Genomic DNA, 19,353 nt, shown 5'->3' with positions numbered 1-19,353 from the left:
ATAGGTGTAAGGGCAGCTAGATATCGAGGGACGGCATTGCTAAGCAAATATGCATAAGAAAAGCATCAATGCAAGCCCCAAAACATCTACGATAAATAGTGTTACTCGCCATCAACAACGCTTCAGCATGAGTAACACAAGGTAACGAATAAACGTATACTGCCTAGATCGCAAGATGCGATCTAGGCAGCATGATGCTTACCCGGAAGAAACCCTCGAAATAAGGGGTGGCGATGCGCCTGGTTTGTGTTTGTTGTGAACGTGATTGTCCTCCTTTCTCAATAACCCTAGGTACATATTTATAGTCCAAGGGACTTTCTAATCAGAAGTACACCTAACCGTGTACGAGCTAAACTCTATCTTTCAATTCTAACCGACACGATCTAATAATTTACAGATACACGGGCAATCCAGCCCAAACTCTTCGTGCAAGGCCGCTTCAGAGACGCTCCACTTGTACATCCTTCAAGCCCATCTCAATCACGGCCCATATCCTGATTTGGCCAACATCTGGTGATAACCCATACCTCACTGCCCAAAACTGGATGATAGCCTTGTTGAAAGAGTACCCAGATTGTTTTGCATGGGATTATACGGAGATGCCTGGGTTAGACAGGAGCATCATTGAGCATCGGCTCCCTTTGAAGAAAGGATTTCGGCCGTTCCAGCAACGAGCACGACAGATGAAGGCCGAAATCTTGGTGGAAGTAAAGAAGGAGATCCAGAAGATGTTGGACGCCGGGTTCATCAGGACATGCAGGTACGCTGAATGGATTTCCAATGTCGTACCTGTGGAGAAAAAGGATGGCCGATGGCGCGTCGCCATAGATTTTCGGAACCTCAACAGTGCCACTCCAAAGGATGAATATCCAATGCCAGTAGCAGAGACATTAATCAATGCAGCTGCTGGTCATAAAATTTTAAGTTTCATGGATGGCAATGCCGGCTACAACCAAATTTTTATGGCTCCAGAAGACATACACAAGACTGCATTCAGAGTGCCAGGCTCGGTGGGCTTGTTTGAATATGTAGTCATGACTTTTGGACTGAAGAATGCTGGCGCAACATACCAAAGAGCCATGAATTACATCTTTCATGATTTAATCGGCAAATTGGTGGAAATTTACATCGATGACGTGGTGGTCAAGTCTGTTTCGACGGATGGACACTTGGAGGATTTGCGACACGTCCTGGACCGAACTAGGAAGTTCGGACTAAGAATGAATCCAAAGAAGTGTGCCTTTGGTGTGACGGCCGGTCAGTTCCTGGGTTTCTTGGTTCATGAACGTGGAATTGAGATCGGCCTGAAAAGTCAAGAGGCAGTGCGAACGATGAAGCCACCCACTACGAAGAAGGAACTTCAATGTCTCATCGGCAAAATTAATTTCGTCCGAAGGTTTATCTCCAACTTGTCAGGTCGAATCGAGCCGTTTATGGGATTGGTTAAAATCAAGTCTGATGAGGAGTTTCGCTGGGGGGCAGAGCAACAACAGGCATTTGACGATATTAAGGAATACCTAACGAAGCCACCTGTGTTAGTTCCGCCACAGCAAGACAGGCCGTTCTACATTTACTTATCGCGGTCGACACCTCCATCGCATCGTTGGTGGTGCAGGTTTATGATGGTCTGGAAAAAGTGGTTTTCTACCTCAGCAGAAGGATGTTGGATGCAGAAACAAGGTACCCTGAAATTGAGAAGTTGTGCCTCTGTCTATTTTTCACCTGCACCAAGATCCAGCACATCTTGCTGTCAGCAGAAATCATCGTCATATGCAAATCAGATGTCATCAAGCACATGCTGTCGGCTCCTGTACTGAAAGGCCAACTCGGCAAATGGATGTTTGCGTTATCGGAATTTGATATCCGGTATCAACCTGCGAAAGCAGTCAAGGGACAAGCGTTGGCCGATCTTATCGCTGAACGAATAAACACGGACGTAGCCGCACTATCTGTGCGTGCATGGGCCATGTTCTTCGATGGGTCGGTCTGTGAGGATGGTTGCGGCATCGGCGTGCTACTCGTGTCGCCTCGGGGGGCAACATTTTCCTTCTCCATCAGGATAGCTACCCCTTGCACCAACAATGTTGCTGAGTATGAAGCGATGTGCAAGGGAATGGAGTTGCTATTGGACGCTGGGGCGGAAGCGGTTGAGATTTTTGGAGATTCCAAATTGGTGATTTCTCAACTCACGGAAGAGTACAAGTGTGAGAGCGAGTCGCTCTTTCCATTATGGACACAATGCCGTGAGCTGATGACGCGGTTCAGATATATAAACTTCCATTGGATCCCAAGGTCGCAAAATACCGAGGCAAACGATCTCGCACAAACGACGTCAGGATACAAGGACGCTAGGTGCAGTTCATGGAACCAGATGATTGGAGAGCCGATATCTTCAATTACTTGAAAGATTCAGCTCGGGGGGCACCTAAACGGATAAGATATAGGGCCATGAAGTATGTACTGATTGGCGATGACATGTTCTACAGGACATTGGAAGGATTACTTCTCAAATGTTTGGGACCAGCCGAGTCCAATCGGCTCTTGCATGAGGTGCATGAAGGTGCCTGTGGAACTCACCAATCGGCTCATAAGATGAAGTGGCTGATCAGGCGATCGGGATTTTATTGGCCCACCATGCTTGAAGATTGTTTCCAGTATTATAAAGGGTGTCAAGCATGTCAGAAGTTTAGGAGCATTCAGATGGTACCCGCATCAGCAATGAATCCTATCATCAAACCTTGGCCATTCCGAGGTTGGGGCATGGATATGATCGGCAAAATTCATCCTGCATCGAGCAAAGGCCATGAATGGGTTCTGGCCATTACAGATTACTTCACTAAATGGGTGGAGGCCGTCCCTATGAAGTTAGTAGCATCGAAAGATGTTATCAGTTTCATGTTGGAACATGTCATTCATAGATTCGGGATTCCCCAGACTATCACGACCGATGGAGGTTCGGTCTTCGTTTCTAAGGAGTTTAGAAAATTCTGCGAGGATATGGGAATCAAGCTGATCCGATCGTCTCCATACTATGCGCAAGCAAATGGGCAGGCTGAAGCATCCAACAAAAGTCTGATCAAGCTGATTAAGAGGAAAATCGACGAGCATCCTAGACGTTGGCACGAGGTATTGTCAGAAGCACTGTGGGCTTATCGCATGTCGTGTCACGGAGCAATAAAAACCTCGCCATACCAGCTGGTCTATGGACAAGAAGCTGTGTTACCCTGGGAAATCAAGGCTGGGTCGAGACGGATAACATTTCAGAATGATTTAATTGCTGAGGAATATGCAGCCCTAATGAGCGACAACATTGAGGATGCAACGGAACTCAGACTATGGTCACTTGAGAAAATCAAGGAGAATAAAGCTAAGGTGGCTCGCGCATATAATAAGAAGGTGAAGCCAAAGGAGTTCCAGGTTGGTGATCTGGTATGGGAAGCTGTATTGCCGTTGGGGACTAAGGACAAAGTGTATGGTAAATGGTCTCCAAATTGGCACGGCCCGTACAAAGTCGATCAAGTTTTAAAGGGGAATGCATACATGCTTGAGCAATTGGATGGTGTGAAGTTCCCAGTGGCTGTCAATGGCCAACATCTCAAGAAGTATTTCCCAAGCATGTGGGATGATGGGCAGTGAGGTATGGGGGCCGATTTAAAATCGGCCAGTAAAAAAATCGAATGTATACATACAAATCACAGCCGATGCACAGACATCGACTTGAGAAAATATGCGAAGACAACAGTATACTAGTACAGCCGATGCACGGACATCGACTTCAGAATAATAAAAGCCGATGCATTGCTATCGACTCTAGAGGAACAAGCTCAATTGAGCAGGTTAACAGATCAGTTTCAGACCAGAGATCATGATATCTGAGATGAATCTCCCAGTGGATTTGCTGAGGATTTGAATCTGCGCGTTTAAGGTTGGAGGATAGTTTGGACATGGACTGGACCTGTTTGACCGTGTGAATAGGCAACTGTTTGGCCTCAAATCGCGTTTGTAGTGCAGGCCGATGCCTTGCCATCGGCTCTTTGTACAGCGACTTCGTTAATAAGGGGGGTTTTTTGCAATGAGGGGGGTTTTTTGCAATGAGGAGGATAGCACTTCTTCATAATAAGGGGGGTTTTTTGCAATGAGGAGCCGATTGCTCAAGAGAGGAAGAACAAAAGAAGAGCCGATTGCTCAGGCACGGAGGAACAAAAGGAGGACAGATTGCTACCACTAGTCCTATACTAAATGGTCCCTACTCTAAGGACCGTCGCTGTCCTCGTCATTGCCGCTGTAGCCGCCGCTGGTGCTGCTGCTGGCGAGCTCCTCGTCGCTACTGCCGTAGCCCTCAATGGGGGCTTCTTCCTCCTCATCATCGTCGTCTTCGTCGTCATCCGTCCAGGCCCAGCCGCGGAAGCGCTTCGCCGGCGGCTCGTCGGAGGAGGTGTCGCCCTCCTCTTCTTCCTCGTTGGAGGAGACGTCGTCCTCCTCATCCTCCTCTTCTTCCTCTTCGTCGGAGGGGGTGAAGCTACCCCAGGAGAGGAGGTCATCCTCGCTCTCCGCCACCAGTTCCCCGTCGATGAGGAACCGGAGGTCGTCCTCCCCATCGGTCAGGGGCAAGTCGCCATCTGGCCCGACGAGGGCCTCGGGTGGGCCATCTGGCACAAAGTCGAAGTCCCACTCCGGCTCATCCCATTGGTCGGGCTCCGGCATCGGCTCGTCTGAGGAAGAAGATTGGAAGGAGAGAGCCGATGCAGCAGAGGAGGAGGATGAGTCCATGGTGGAGGAGGGTTTTTCGGTGGCTAGTACTGAGGGAAGGAATGAAGAAGTGAACTACTCGACGCGGTTAAATAATGGGATATGGGGGAGTTAATGTTGCAGCAGTTTCCGAGGGGGCGGTGCCAAAACTGTCAATCGTGTAGAAGTTGAGAAGACAGGGTATCATGACGAAGGATACTGCAACGGTTCTGCTCTGCCACGACATGACCCTTCGAAGGAAAAACAGAGTGGTTTTGAAATTATCATTGCCAAAACCAGGGGGGCATGTGTTATCACCAGAATTTGGCCAAATCAAGAGATGGGCCGTAATTGAGATGGGCTTGAAGGATATACACGTGGAGCGTCTCTGAAGCGGCCTTGCGCGAAGAGTTTGGGCTAGATTGCCCATGTATCTATATATTATTAGATTGTGTCGGTTAAAATTAAAAGATAGAGTCCAGCCCGTACACGGGTTAGTTTATTTCCGAATTAGAAAGTCCCTTGGACTATAAATATGTATCTAGGGTTATTGAGAAAGGAGGACAATCACGTTCACAACAAACACAAACCAGGCGCATCACCACCCCTTATTTCGAGGGTTTCTTCCGGGTAAGCATCATGCTGCCTAGATCGCATCTTGCGATCTAGGCAGTATATGTTTATTCGTTACCTTGTGTTACTCGTGCTGAAGCGTTGTAGATGGCGAGTAACACTATTTATCGTAGATGTTTTGGGGCTTGCATTGATGCTTTTCTTATGCGTATTTGCTTAGCAATGCCGTCCCTCGACATCTAGCTGCCCTTACACCTATCTAGGTGTAAGGGCAGCACCTTGCTTGTTCGTTACTTAGTAGATCCGATCTGTTATAGTTGCTCCTTGTTCCAAGGATTAGTTTAATATCTGCATGATTAGGCCTTATGCTGGGGTTGGACGATCCGGTAGTGCGTGAGGTGTTGTTTCACCGTTCCTATAAGGGATGTTCCGGGAATTGACTTAACGTTGGTTTTTAGGCCTCTTTTAGGAATAGTTTCCATCATCTTTCGTATCTGCTAGGCCCAACTACGCGTAGGATGTTCCGATTATGCGGTGAAAACCCTAAACTGTCGTAGATTGGTTTAGCTTTGTTTTGATCAAGCAGGATCCCCATGTCATCGTAAATCCAACGTGAACCATGGGGCGATCGGCTCCTTGAGCCGATCCACAGGGCAACCTGAGAGCCGATTGGGCTCGTATTTAATGTTTACGTGTCTACCATGCAGGAGACTAGTTGAAGCAATCCAACACCTTCCTGATCAGGTATAGATCAGGTGGCACGCCCTTGCAACCGCCAGGACGTGTGCTGGGACTTTGCGGGACGACGCGAGGCACCAGGGCCCACTTAGCAGTCTTGGGAGTCTCCCGGCTCTTCGTGTTGCTTAACCACTACTCGCCGGTGGGTTTTGTCATGATACCCTGTCATGTCACACAGAGCAGAACCGTTTTTTTACTAGCCGATTTCGTGCATCGGCCTCCACATCTCACTGTCCATCTTCCCACATACTTGGGAAATATTTCTTGATGTGTTGACCATTGACAGCCACTTCATACTTCGTAACCTCGTATATTATCCGTTTAAGTGCCCCCCGAGCCGATTTTTCAAAGGGATTGAAGATATCGGCTCTTCAGGCACCCTTTCTTAGATCAATGCTGAACACAAGCAAAATGCATGTCGAGGATAATTTTGGCCGATTGCTAGAATCGGCCTCCTTTTTCATCGCAATGCTCGATGAGGGTTTACAACTTCTTGGTCTTCTACTATGGCTACGTGACATGCTCGAGATGAAATTCGTGCTTTTTATTTTTTGGGGCCGATCGCAGAGATCGTCCTTGCCACGTACGTCTACTGATTTAGATCTTGCTACTCTGTCAGGCCGGTGGATAAGACCAGCCTCACCCCATTTTTTGAAGGTTCGATGCGCTCACAGCCATCCAAACTGATTCCAGAGAGCGGCTCTTGGTCGTCTGCATCCCAAATATTCATGGCAGCTAGTGAGATCTCGATTGAGTCATCTGCCTGAACGACCTCCACGTCATCTCCATCCCACTGTATGATGCATTGGTGCATTGTGGATGGGATGCAACAGTTAGCGTGAATCCAATCCCTTCCTAACAGGACAGCGTAATTGCTTTTGCTGTCGACGATGAAGAACGAGGTAGGTATGGTTTTTCGGCCTACGGTCAGATCTACATTCAGAACACCTTTTGCTTCTGATGCTTGGCCGTTGAAATCGCTTAACGTGACGTTGGTCTTGATCAGATTGTCATTGGAGTGTCCCAAACATCGTAGCATGGAATACGGCATTATGTTGACTGCCGCTCCCGTGTCAACCAACATCTTGCTGACAGGCTGCCCATCGATATAACCTTTTAGGTATAGAGCTTTCAAATGCCTGTAGCTCCTCTCTCGTGGCTTCTCAAAGATCACTGGCCGTGGACCGCAGTCGAATTGAGCCACCGATACTTCCTCGTCCTTTGGAGCACAAAATTCCGACGGGAGTATAAACACCATGTTTGTATCAGCCGATGCCTCTGCATCGGCTTTTGTCCGTTTAGGGCGCCACACTTTCTTTGGCGGGCGCATCTCTGTCTCCAGCGTTTGCTGAATTTTCACGGCCAGATCGGGCCGTGCCTTCCTCAACGTGTACAGGTACTGTGCTTCGGCTTCCTCCAGGTTTCGTAGCCGCTGCACCCTACGCTTCTGCGAATGGCTGAGTCCATCAGGGCACCACCTTGGCCGGTGGTACCTATCCGCTTCTTCATCCAACTCCTCGAAGTCTTCATCTTGAGACGACTCAGCTCGTTTGTCCTGAGGTGGGAGAGGCCCGAGACGCTTGAACACTGAAACTTCATTTGTTCCCTTCCTCTGCGGTCTACATTCTGGGCAGTTCTCGATTGCAGGCAATCGGCTCATTCCTGAGTCCAAGCAATGTTTAAAGAAAGGGCAGTTCCAATGCCTATCCATGTCTTCTTGCTCTCTTGACTTCCCTCTAGCGTGACGCTCGTACCCTTCATCGTCTCTATCATATCGACGATACCTCCTGTCATCTGCATCAGACCGACGATACCTTTCGTCATCCACGTCGTAGCGCCGACGTCGGTCATACTGCTGCTTATATTTGTTAAGGAGATGCGCGGAGAGTGGTCGTTGATACCGCACGCTTCTCACTTCTTCTTCTGTCAGGTACCGTCTGTTATCATGTTGGGGCCGGTCGCGTGGATCGGCCTCCTCTTTCTCCTTGCCACGGGAATGACTGCTTTCTGCTTTATCTTTGCCATGGCGGGTCCCAAGCCCTGCCATGTTGACACCAAAAGAGAAACCTGGCTCGCATCTTAGGGAGTAACTGAGATCCACCATGTTGACGCCAGGAAACGGATGTGTGTCTACTTTCATGGCAAATTGTCCGAAGATTAATCGGCCTGACTCTATCGCCATTTGAATCTGTGCGCGCAACACTTTGCATTCGTTGGTGGCGTGGGTGAACGTGTGATGCCATTTGCAGTATGGCCTACCGTTCATCTCTTGTGACGTAGGAATTTTGTGGCCTTCGGGTAACTTCAGCTGTTTCTCTTTCAGCAGCAAATCAAAAATCTGCTCAGTTTTGCTTAAATCAAAGTCAAACCCTTTTGGAGGCCCTGGTTGTTTCACCCATTTGCAGGACACGGGAACTGCCGTCCGAGTCCATTCAGCCACGGCGACTTCCTGATCTTCCGCAAGGTCTTCATCCTCCTCAGCGTCGACCAGGCTTATCGTGCGCTTGAACTTGTCTTGGTACAATTCTGGGTGGCGCTGTTCATACGAAGTTAGTCTCTGGACCATGTGCGCCAACGAATTGTACTCCACTTGGAACGTCAGATCCTTGAGTGGCGCTGCGAGGCCTGCCACGGCCAGCTCGACTGCTTCTTTCTCAGATAAATGAACCGAATAACATCGGTTCTTGACAGTTCTGAAACGTTGAATGTATTCAGACACCGTCTCTCCTCGCCTTTGCCGAACCTGTGTCAGATCGGCAATTGTCGGGGGGAAGACCCCGGATAGGGCAATGGACGCGGAGCGGCCGGCTGGCCGCTGGCCGGCTCGCGGCAAGGCCGGCTGAGGAGCAGCCGGCTGGCGCCGTGGCCGGCTGGTCCGGAAGCCGGCTGGCTCTAGGTCCTAGTCGGCCTGGCTACGGCCACCAATGCTGTAGCTGGGCCGGCTTCTACAAGCCATATCCGACTGGGGTTTGTACCTCAGACCGACTCGAGGCTGGCGAGTCTTGCACTGGAAGGAACCGGGTTGGTGATCCGGGTTCCTAAAGTCCACGCTCGACTCCATCTTCCGTAAAACGCGGGCACCGTGGAGCAATAGTGCCGCGCGATGGACAGGCCGTCGTGGCTTACGACGATCCGTACCGGCTACGGTGGGCTGACGGCGACAGGGACACCTCCTCCATACCGCTGACCGTGGCAGCCGGATGGGACAGGCCACGATGCCTCAACCACTCCCGACGTCACCGCCTCGGGAAGGAGCGGAAGCCGGCCGGCCCAGCCGGCCAAGAAACTATAGGGTCTTATATGTAAAGTGCCGGTGCCTATATAAGCCGCACTACCCCCTCTCGTGCAGGGGATCGATCATTTATTGCTTTCACCTACCCACAGAGCTGCCCTGTGAGAGAGACCATCGTCTTCCTTAGCCTCTCAGGGCCAGCCGGACACAGCTCTAGGAGCACCACCTTGTGTGATCATCATATACACTCATAGCAGGAGTAGAGGTTTTACCTCCACCGGAGGGCCTCGAACCTGGGTACGTCGCCGTGTCGCTCGTGCCCATACCCGCTTCCGGATACCGCCGTGAGATCCCTCAGGAACCACTTCGATTAGCCACCCTATGGCATATGCCGTGACGATACCACGACATTTGGCGCCCACCGTGGGGCCTTCAGCATCCTCGGCCGGTGTCTTCATCCGGACGGGCCTCACCATCACCACCGGCGAGCGAGTCGCTTGTGCTTGATCTCGAGATTCGGCTCCCTCAACTGCGTCGCGCCGACAACGCTGGCTGCTTCGCTGACCGGCCCTTCCCAGCCGGCGGCAGCGTCATCTCCTTCGGCGGCTTCGACGTTTGCGTCGCCACCGTCGCACCGCCGCGCGCTACCCGCGGCAGGTGCTGCGCTGCGCTAGCCCTCCTCCGCGAGCAGCAGCAGCGCTCCCGCCAGCCCCGCCGTCGTGCAAGTCATGATGGCTGGCGAGGAGCTCCCCGAGAAGAACCCGCGCACCCGCGGCCCCGGCTTGGAGCGCAACATCGACCCCCACGCCTCCGGCTCGGGCCCGAAAGCGCCACCACCACCGTCCCGGCTGGATGCAGTCCGGGCGAAGCTGAGCACCCCGCTCACGCCTGGCGGAGATCCCACCGCCATCGAGGCGGACCTGGAGGCGCACCGCCAGCTCCTCCTCAAGCAGACCGAAGAATCGGCTGCTGCTAAGCGCCGATGGAGATCACCCAGCGAGTACAACCGCGCCCACGGCCTCACCTGTGCGGCGACGAGCCAAGCCGAGCTGGCCACATCCGCCGCAGGGCCGCGACCTTGGCGCCGAGATCGCCCGCGACGGCGCTCCTTCGCCGGCTCCGTCCGCGGAGCTACCCGTCTACAACACCCCCGACAAGAACATGCGCGCGGCAGAAGCCGCCGCAGAAGAGCTGAACCGCCTTGAAGGCGAAGAGTTACGCCGCCGCACTGTGCGGGTGGATCGAGCCGCTTAACGCAGCCAACAGCGTATCGCCGACCCCGTGTATGTCAATGCCCCCCGAGCTTCTCACGCTCGTGGAGCTGCAGCAACGACGGGGAAGGCGCCGGGGACACGGCCGAGTCCGCCTCCCCAGACCAAGCCGACGCCATGACTCCCGGGCCACGCACGGCTCGGGCCGGCCAAGCCGCAGCCGAACGGCAGCAGCCGCAGCCGGCCCCCTCCAAGCCGGAACCAGGAGCAAGACTCCGAGCCCCGCCGTCATCACCGAGCGGCTCCAGAAGCAAGCGGCGCGCGCCAGCCGGCACACTCCCGGCTGGGCCCGCGCATCGAGCCCGCCGACGCCCGAGATCGCCTCGACCGGCTGGTCGAATCCCGCATTGCGGAGGAAGAAGCTCCAGCCGGCCCAAAGTGCTTCGGGCCCCGCATCGCCAACGAGCCCACGCTCGAAGGCTTCACGCTCCCCCGCGACACCCCCAAGTACGACGGCACCGCCAAGCCGGAGGACTGGCTGCAGGACTACTCCACCGCAGTCGGCATCGCCAAAGGCAACAAGCGCTGGGCCGTGCGCTACTCCCCCCTGATGCTGGTCGGCTCCGCCCGCACATGGCTCAATAACCTGCCAGCCGGCAGCATAAACGGCTGGCTTGACTTCGAAGCGGCCTTCATCAGCAACTTCACCGGCACCTATCGCCGGCCGGGTCGCCCCCAGCAGCTCGAGATGTGCAAGCAGGGCCCCGACGAGACGGATCGCGCGTACCTGACGCGTTGGTGCGAGATGCGCAACTCCTGCGAGGGCGTGTACGAGATCCAGGCCATCAGCTTCTTCATGGGAGGCTGTCGGCCCAACACCATGCTGTGGCACAAGTTGCGCCGCAGTGACCCCAAGTCGATGGCCGCCTTGATGGCCATCGCCGACAAGTACGCGCCGGGCAGAGGAAGCCGGCAAGGCGCCGGCTGATATTTCACCGGCTCCAGCAAGGCGGGACAACAACAGGCCGGCTGAGCACAAGCCGGCCGAGGGCGGTTCGCATGGCAGCCGGCGGGACAACTACCGCGGCAAGCGTCACAGCGACCAGCCGGTACGGCTCCGGCCACGTAGCCGCCGTGGCAGACAACGCGGCAGGCGGCAGCCGCCGCCAGAAGCAAGACCGGCAGTGGAAGCCGAAGTACACCTTTGAGCAAATGCTCGACTCGCCGTGCAAGTACCACAGCGGCAAGAACCCCTCCAACCACACCACCCGCGACTGCCACTTCATGAAGCGGCTGACGAGCGGTGAACCTCTACCGCCTCCACCCCCGCCTCCACCAGCCGGCGGGCCGGGTGGCCCAGCCGGCGCAGAGAACGCTAACCTCGAGCACCACGAGGCTAACCAAGTGCACCATGGCGGCCGATATCTGGCCGAAGACGCCACCTACATCATCTTCACCTCCGAGCCCGAGGACAGGACGAGCCAAGAGCGCCGTTCCCTCGAGGTCAACGCGGTCATACCGCCGGTCCCCCAGTACCTAAACTGGTCAGAGCAGGCCATCACTTTCGATCGCCGTGACACACCGGCTGTTCTGCCGAAGCCGGGCAGCTACGCCATGGTCCTCGACCCCACCATCGGCACAACCCGGCGCAGCGTGCGTTTTTCGCGCGTCCTCATCGACGGCGGCAGCAGCATCAACATCCTCTACCGCGACACCGCCCGCAAGCTGGGCATCCAGGAGGCCGAGTTGCGCCCCACCCCCACCGTCTTCCACGGCATCGTGCCAGGCCATTGCTGCCAGCCGATCGGCCGGATCACGCTGGAGGTGATGTTCGGGCAGCCGGATCACTTCCGCACCGAAAGAATCGAGTTCGAGGTGGTGGACCTCGTGAGTCCCTACCACGCGCTCCTGGGCAGGCCGGCCCTGACCAAGTTCATGGCGGTGCCCCACTATGGGTACCGAAGATGAAGCTGCCTGGCCCCAAGGGGTCATCACCGTAGCCGGCGACTATCGCCGCTCCATGGACTGCGCCACGCAGAGCTCCAAGATGGCCCAGACGCTGGTCATCGCCACCGAGAAGCAGCTCATCCACGACGCCGTTGCCCTCGCCAAAGCCGCGCAGACAGACATGCCGGCTGTAGGCAACCCGGCTGGGACGACTCACTTCCAGCCGGCCGACCACACCAAGAAGATCCTCCTGGACCCAGCGCAGCCGGACAAGTTCGTCACCATCGGTGCCGGCTTGAACAAGAAATAGGAAAGCGAGCTCACCAGCTTCCTCCGTGAGAATCGGGACATCTTCGCATGGACTCCAAGAGACATGCCGGGTGTGCCGAGGAGTTGGCTGAGCACCACCTCCACGTCCGGCCTGAAGCCAAGCCGGTGAAGCAGCCTCTCGGGCGCTTCGCCGAAGAACGAAGGAAGGCCATCGGTGAAGAAATCGCCCGGCTCCTAGCTGCCGGCTTCATCATGGAAGTGCTGCACCCGGACCGGCCGGCGAACCCGGTCCTGGTGTTGAAGAAGAACGGCTCCTGGCGCATGTGTATCGACTACACCAGCCTGAACAAGGCGTGCCCGAAGGACCCCTTCCCCCTGCCGCGCATAGATCAAGTCATAGACTCGACTGCCGGCTGTGAACTGTTGTCTTTCCTAGATGCCTATTCAGGCTACCACCAGATTCCTTTGAATCCGGCTGATCAAATAAAGACTTCGTTCATTACCCCGTACGGGGCTTATTGCTACACGACTATGCCATTCGGCTTGAAAAATGCAGGCGCCACTACCAAAGGTGCATGCAAAAGTGTTTGCAGGATCAAATCGGCAGAAACGTTCACGCGTACGTGGATGACGTCGTTGTCAAGACCAAGGAGACGACTACCCTCCTTGATGACCTGAGAGAAACCTTCACCAATTTGAGAAGATTCCGGATGAAGCTCAACCCGGCCAAGTGCACATTCGGCGTGCCGTCTGGCCAGCTCCTTGGCTACCTCGTCTCTCGGCGAGGATCGAAGCCAACCCGGACAAGATCGGTGCCCTGGAAAAGATGGAACTGCCGCAGTGCCTCAAGGACGTCCAGAAGTTTGCTGGCTGCCTGGCCTCCTTGAGCCGCTTCGTCAGCCGGCTGGGGGAGAAGGCACTGCCCCTGTATCAACTAATGAAGAAGGCGGACAAGTTCGTCTGGTCACCGCAGGCGGATGAGGCCTTCCGTGACTTGAAGCGCGTGCTATCAACCGCGCCAATCCTTGCAACGCCGGCTCCAATGGAGCCGATGCTGTTGTACATCGCAGCCACCAACCGGGTGGTTAGCGTTGTCCTGGTGGTGGAGCGCAGAGAAGCCGGCAACAGGGAGCAGCTGGTTCAGCGCCCAGTCTATTACCTTAGCGAAGTGCTCTCCCAGTCGAAGCAAAATTACCCCCACTACCAGAAGGTCACCTACGGCGTCTACATGGCGGCCAAGAAGCTCAAGCATTACTTTCAAGAACATCCCATCAGGGTGGTTGCCACAGCGCCTTTGGCGGAAATCATCGGCAGCAAGGATGCCAACGGCCGGGTTGCCAAGTGGGCCCTGGAGCTAGCCGCCCACACTATCCTCTACGAGCCACGCACAGCCATCAAGTCGCAGATCCTCGCGGACTTCTTCGTCGGACCGGGCTGAAATGCGCACTGCCGCCCGTGCCGGATTCCACACATTGGAAGATGCACTTCGACGGCTCGAAGATGCGCAACGGCTTGGGAGCCGGCATCGTCATCACCTCTCCCAAGGGAGACCGGCTGGACTACGTCCTGCAGATCCACTTCGCCGCATCCAACAATGTGGCGGAATATGAAGCGCTCATTCATGGGCTGAAGCTGGCCAAGGAGATTGGCGTGCGTCGCATACTTTGCTTCGGCGACTCCGACTTGGTCATACAGCAAGCATCTGGCGACTGGGACGCGAAGGACGCCAATATGGCCTCGTACCGCTTCCATGTCCAGCAGCTATCCGGCTTCTTCGACGGCTGCGAATTCCACCACGTGCCACGAGCAAACAACGAGGCGGCTGATGCCTTATCCAAGATTGGCTCAACCCGGCAAGCCATCCCGCCGGGTGTCGCCTTGGCGGTTCTCAAGAAGCCGTCCATCATACCGTCACCGGACTCGGATTCAATATTCGTGCCGGCTGACCCGGGGGCTGCTCAGCCGAACCCGGGGGCTTCATCGCCCAAGTCGGGGGCTAACAAGCCAAACCCGCCGGCTAGCATGCCGAACCCGGGGGCTTCATCGCCAAACTCGGGGGCTAGCAAGCCGAACCCGCCGGCTAGCAAGCCGGACCCGGCGACCATGCAGTCGAATCCGGAAGCTCCCACGCAGGAGGCCCTGTTGGTCAGCGTATTCGAGATAAGATGCGTACCTTCATGGGCACAAGAATTCCTCTCCTACCTCACCGACGGTGTGCTGCCTCGATGATAGAGTCCAGGCCAGGCAGATTGAGAGAAGGGCCAAGGCCTACACCATCATCAACCACCAGGTGGCCTGTACAAACGCAGCGTAAGTGGGGTGTTCCAGCGGTGCGTCGAGCCGGCTGAAGGGATTGAACTCCTACGGGAAATCCATCAAGGAGAGTGCGGACATCACGCCTCATCCAGAGCCATAGTGGCCAAAGCCTTCCGGCACGGCTTTATCGCCGATCGCGCTCGAGACGCAGAAGATTTGGTGAAGAAGTGCAACGGCTGTCAGCGCTTCGCAAAGCAAAGACACCAGCCGGCTTCCGCCTTGAAAACCATCCCCATCACATGGCCATTTGCCGTATGGGGCTTGGATATGGTGGGCCCATTCAGAACAGCGCGAGGCGGCATGACACATCTCTTGGTGATGATTGATAAATTCACCAAGTGGATCGAAGCCAAGCCAATCAAGAAACTGGACGGCTCCACAGCCGTCACATTCCTCAAGGAAATCATTGTGAGATTCGGCTACCCCCACACCATCATCACCGACAACGGCACCAACTTCTCCCAAGGCATCTTCTCTCGCTATTGCGGGGAAATGGGAATCCGGATGGCCCTATCTTCTGTGGCACACCCAGAGTCCAACGGACAAGTGGAAAAGGCTAACGGCTTAGTCCTAGCCGGCATCCGGCCCCGGCTGGTGGAGCCGCTCGAGCAAACGGCCGGCTGCTGGATTGAAGAACTGCCCAATGTGCTGTGGAGCCTACGCACAACGACAAATCGCTCAGTCGGCTTCACACCATTTTTCCTCGTATACGGGGCCGAAGCCGTCCTGCCGACTGATATCGAGCACGACGCACCAAGGATCAAGCTCTACACAGAAGCCGAAGCCAAAGAAGCTCGCGAAGATGGAGTCGACCTGGTCGAAGAGGCCCGGCTGCTGGCTGAGTCTAGATCTACCATCTACCAGCAAAGCCTCCGACGCTATCACAGCCGGAAGGTCCAGCCCTTAGCATTCCGAGAAGGAGACCTAGTGCTCCGGCTGATCCAGCGGACAGCCGGACAAAGCATAAATCGTCATCCCCATGGGAGGGTCCCTTCATCGTGAGCAAGGCAGTAGGCAATGATTCCTACTATCTCATAGATGCCCAAGAGGCTAAGAAAAACAAGCCGGACAAGGCTGACGAAGAGACTAAACGTCCCTGGAATGTCAGGTTACTCCGCCCATTTTACGCATGAGAGCAGGAATGTATGTATCCCTTGTATCCCCTTTGTGAGTTATGAAAAAAGCTTGCGCCAAGAGCGCTGTTTCCGACAAGTTTTTCGCATACTTTACCTTGTTTCGCCAATTGGCTTGAACCCTCTCACGCGGTCGGCTCAGTAACGTGATCCGGTTTCCGACAGCCGGCTTCCGACCAGCTACAGACCGCAACCCGGCTGTCCGGCTGGCGGGAGCAAGGCCTAGGGAGCCGGCACGCGAAAAACGACTAAGGGAAAGAGTAAAAGCGAGTTGACTTGCAACTTTTCCTATAAGTGCCGGATTGCCAAATTCAGCTCGTTCGACTGAAATACTATCGGCCTCACCCAGCGGCCCGCTCTTGATCCGGCGACGGACCGCAAGTCGGACGTACGACCGGCAAGGGCACAGCCAAAGAGTGGGGCGGATGGGAAAAAGCGAACGAGTCGAAAGAAAGCAACTCGGCACATAATTGGTTAACAAACACATTAAAGTGTGACATAATTAAAAGGCGATAATATTGTCTTACATCTGCACCCGGCATCCCGGGGATTTAATAAATTGTCTTGCAAAAGAACAACTGAAAAGCAGGAAATCTAAGCCGGAGGGGCATCAGTGGAGCCGGCGACCGGGTCGTCCTCAGGCACGTCTTCCGCCTCCTCATCATCCATGTATTCTTCATCGGATGGAGGAGGGTTCGGGTCCGCGACGAAGAGGGCCTTGTCGACGAAGCCGGCGATGGTGCTGGCTCGAGCAAGACGGGCGGCCTTGAGCTCAGCCGGAAGCTTGTCCTCCACGCCGGCTCGCCGGAACTCAAGCTGCCCCAGGTCCACCTCGTTGTACCAGGAGAGGACGAAGGACAGCGCCATATCGGCACCGGCGCGCGTGGCCGACTCTTTCCAGTCGAGGAAGCGGTCCGGCGCCTGCTCCATCGAGGAGATGAGGCCGGAGATATCTTGCGGCGCCGCCTCCCTGTGCCACAAAGATGGGCACCAGCTCTTCAGCCGCCTTCCGGAGCTCCCAGCCGAGCTTGGTGACGGGCTCGATGCGGGCAGCCATGGACGCCAGGTGGTCCTCCATGGAGAAGTACTCCGAGCTGCCCTCGCCGGTCTCCCGCCTCCTGGAGTCGCGCGCGACGCCAACGGCTGCCAAAGCCGCGTCCTGCGTCTCCGGGAAGGCCGCTGCAAGAAGAAGAAGCAAGTCAGAAACCATCAAAGCCGAAATAAGCTGAAAAATGCAAATTTTCGAAGTCCTAAGCCAAAAGGAAAAGCCTGGCGGCAGCCGGCAAGAACCGACTGTCCCCAGCCCAAAGATGAGGATAACGAAGGAATCAGAAGTTTCTGCTGCCGGCTGCCAACAAAAGCCGGCAGTCGACAGCCGAAAGCCGGCAAAGGGAAGGAACATAGAGATGTACTCACCCGCCAAGCCGCGATCAAGCACGCTGAAATCGTCGGTCCAACGCTTGGCGGTAGCCGTCAGCTCCATGGACTTGGCAGTGACCTCCTCCTGCAGCGCAAGCCGCTGGTTCTCCACCTCCGACAGCCGCCGGCTCAGATCATCCACCTTCTCCTTCTCCGCCGTCCTGAGGGAGTTGAGCTCGGTGATGTGGTTCTTCTCCAGCAGGCGCAGCCGTGTCAGCTCCTGCTCAGCCAGCTTGAGCTTGCCGGCGGCGGATCGGCCCGCCTCCTCGCTCTCGGCGCACTGCGCGCGAGCGGCTCGGAGATCCGACTCCAGCTGCGGGACCTTGGCGGCCTCAACTGCGAGGCGGCCGGAAAGAAATGTCAGCCAACCAAGACTAAAAAAGAAACAAGACATCAAGTCGAAAAGAAGCATAGAGCTTACCCTTGACAGCCTCCAGCTCGCGAGCCAAGCCGGCTCGCTCGATCTTAGCCTTGTGGTAGCTGGTCACCACCTGGTTGTACAAGAAGGTGCGCCGCTCCTCAACCGTCTGAAAGAATCAGTTGCTTAGACAAGACCTCGGATCAAGCCGGGCAGCCGGCCCACGTCTCGGAGGGCTACCAGGACAAGAAAATTGCAAAAGAAAGGAAAACACACCTTCTCAGCATCCTCCAGCGTCGCCAGCTGGGCAAGGGTCTCGGCGGCCTTGGTCTTGAGGCTGGCCCGATAGCCGGAGAAAAGCATCTTCATGGGCGCCGTGCCAGGCTGCCCCTCCCGGCTGAGTACCTCGCAGGAGTTCGCCTGATGCCATGCCCTCTCCATGGTTCCTGCCGAGCCGAAGCTGGAGTCGGAGGCGGACGGCACAGCCACCAGCCGGGCACCCTTGGCCACATGAAGGCCCTCAGACGGGCCCGCTGCGCCCTCCGTCCTCACCAGCGCGCGCGAGTCGGCGCCCTCCGTGCGCGCCGGCTCGTCCCTCGCCGGCTCCTGCCTGGTCGGCTCGTCCCTCGTCGGCTGCGCGGCGGCGTCGCTCCGGGCGCAGCGGATGGCCCAGCCGGCCCCGATTGTCTCCGGCGCACAGGGCGCCTCCGGACTCTCGTCCAACTCCACCACGGTGGGCCTGCTGCCGGCTCCGGCCGCGGGCGGCGCGGCCCTGCCGGCGCCGGTCCTAGGAGCAGCCCCGCCGGCTCCGGCCCCGGCTGAAGGCGGCATGCCCGCCCGGCCCCTGGCCGGCTGGGTCCGTAAGAGGTGTCCGGCGCGGGAACATGTCGTCCAGCGTCGGCTGCCGCGTTGGCTCGACCCGCGTGCCGCGATCTGGCGCGGAGGCCAGCGGCACGGCAAAGGAAGAAGCCCCTGTCGCAGCGGCGGCGGCGTAGGTGCGCGCGAGGAAGGCTGCGGCGTCTGCTCCCTCCTCTCGGGCGCGGAAGCGGCGACACCACGCGTGGAGCTTGCCGGGAGCCGCCGCCCTGGGCAAACTTGATAGGGGCCCTAGCCGGATAAACAGAAAGATAATAAGCATAAAAGTAAGGAAAGAAAAGGAATCAAACAAGAGAGAGAGAGAACTCACCCGGCTTGCTCCGGGACCTTCTTCGGCTGATGCCGGCGCTGTTTCTTCGCCCTCGACTCCGCGGCGGCGGTGGAGCCGGCTCTTCGTGCCCTTGGGCGCCGAAGTCGCCGTGGCGCTTGGCGGCCTCGTGCGCGCAGGCACGGCGGGATTGGCCCCGTGCCGGACGTCGCCGGCTCCTCCTCCTCCCGGTGCTCGGTGAAGGGGGCGGATTGTGCTCCCCCGGCCGCCTAGATCAGGCGCCT

General features: G+C 56.2%; 1 protein-coding gene across 1 annotated transcript; it reads right to left on the bottom strand.

Moving 5' to 3' along the window:
* Nucleotides 1–480: 480 nt before the first annotated feature.
* On the bottom strand, nucleotides 481–18,547 carry LOC139831718 (uncharacterized). Its single transcript, XM_071821041.1, has 4 exons — nucleotides 18,202–18,547; nucleotides 17,989–18,094; nucleotides 17,607–17,903; nucleotides 481–494 (listed from the first exon to the last, which is right to left on the bottom strand). The coding sequence occupies exons 1-4, from the start codon at nucleotides 18,364–18,366 to the stop codon at nucleotides 481–483; spliced, it is 582 nt and encodes a 193-aa protein (XP_071677142.1). The 5' UTR covers nucleotides 18,367–18,547.
* Between the last annotated feature and the right edge of the window lie 806 nt (nucleotides 18,548–19,353).

The sequence above is a fragment of the Lolium perenne genome, chromosome 5 (genome assembly GCF_019359855.2).
Source record: "Lolium perenne isolate Kyuss_39 chromosome 5, Kyuss_2.0, whole genome shotgun sequence".
Taxonomy (NCBI): Eukaryota; Viridiplantae; Streptophyta; class Magnoliopsida; order Poales; family Poaceae; genus Lolium; species Lolium perenne.
This window is presented reverse-complemented; position numbering and strand designations above follow the sequence as displayed.

Coding starts and splice junctions, on each gene's coding strand:
- LOC139831718 (XM_071821041.1), bottom strand. CDS start 18,366: ATGGAGAGGGCATGGCATCAGGCGAACTCCTGCGAGGTACTCAGCCGG. Junction 18,095..18,201: donor CGCTGGAGGATGCTGAGAAG/GTGTGTTTTCCT, acceptor TGATTCTTTCAG/ACGGTTGAGGAGCGGCGCAC. Junction 17,904..17,988: donor CGAGCTGGAGGCTGTCAAGG/GTAAGCTCTATG, acceptor GCCGCCTCGCAG/TTGAGGCCGCCAAGGTCCCG.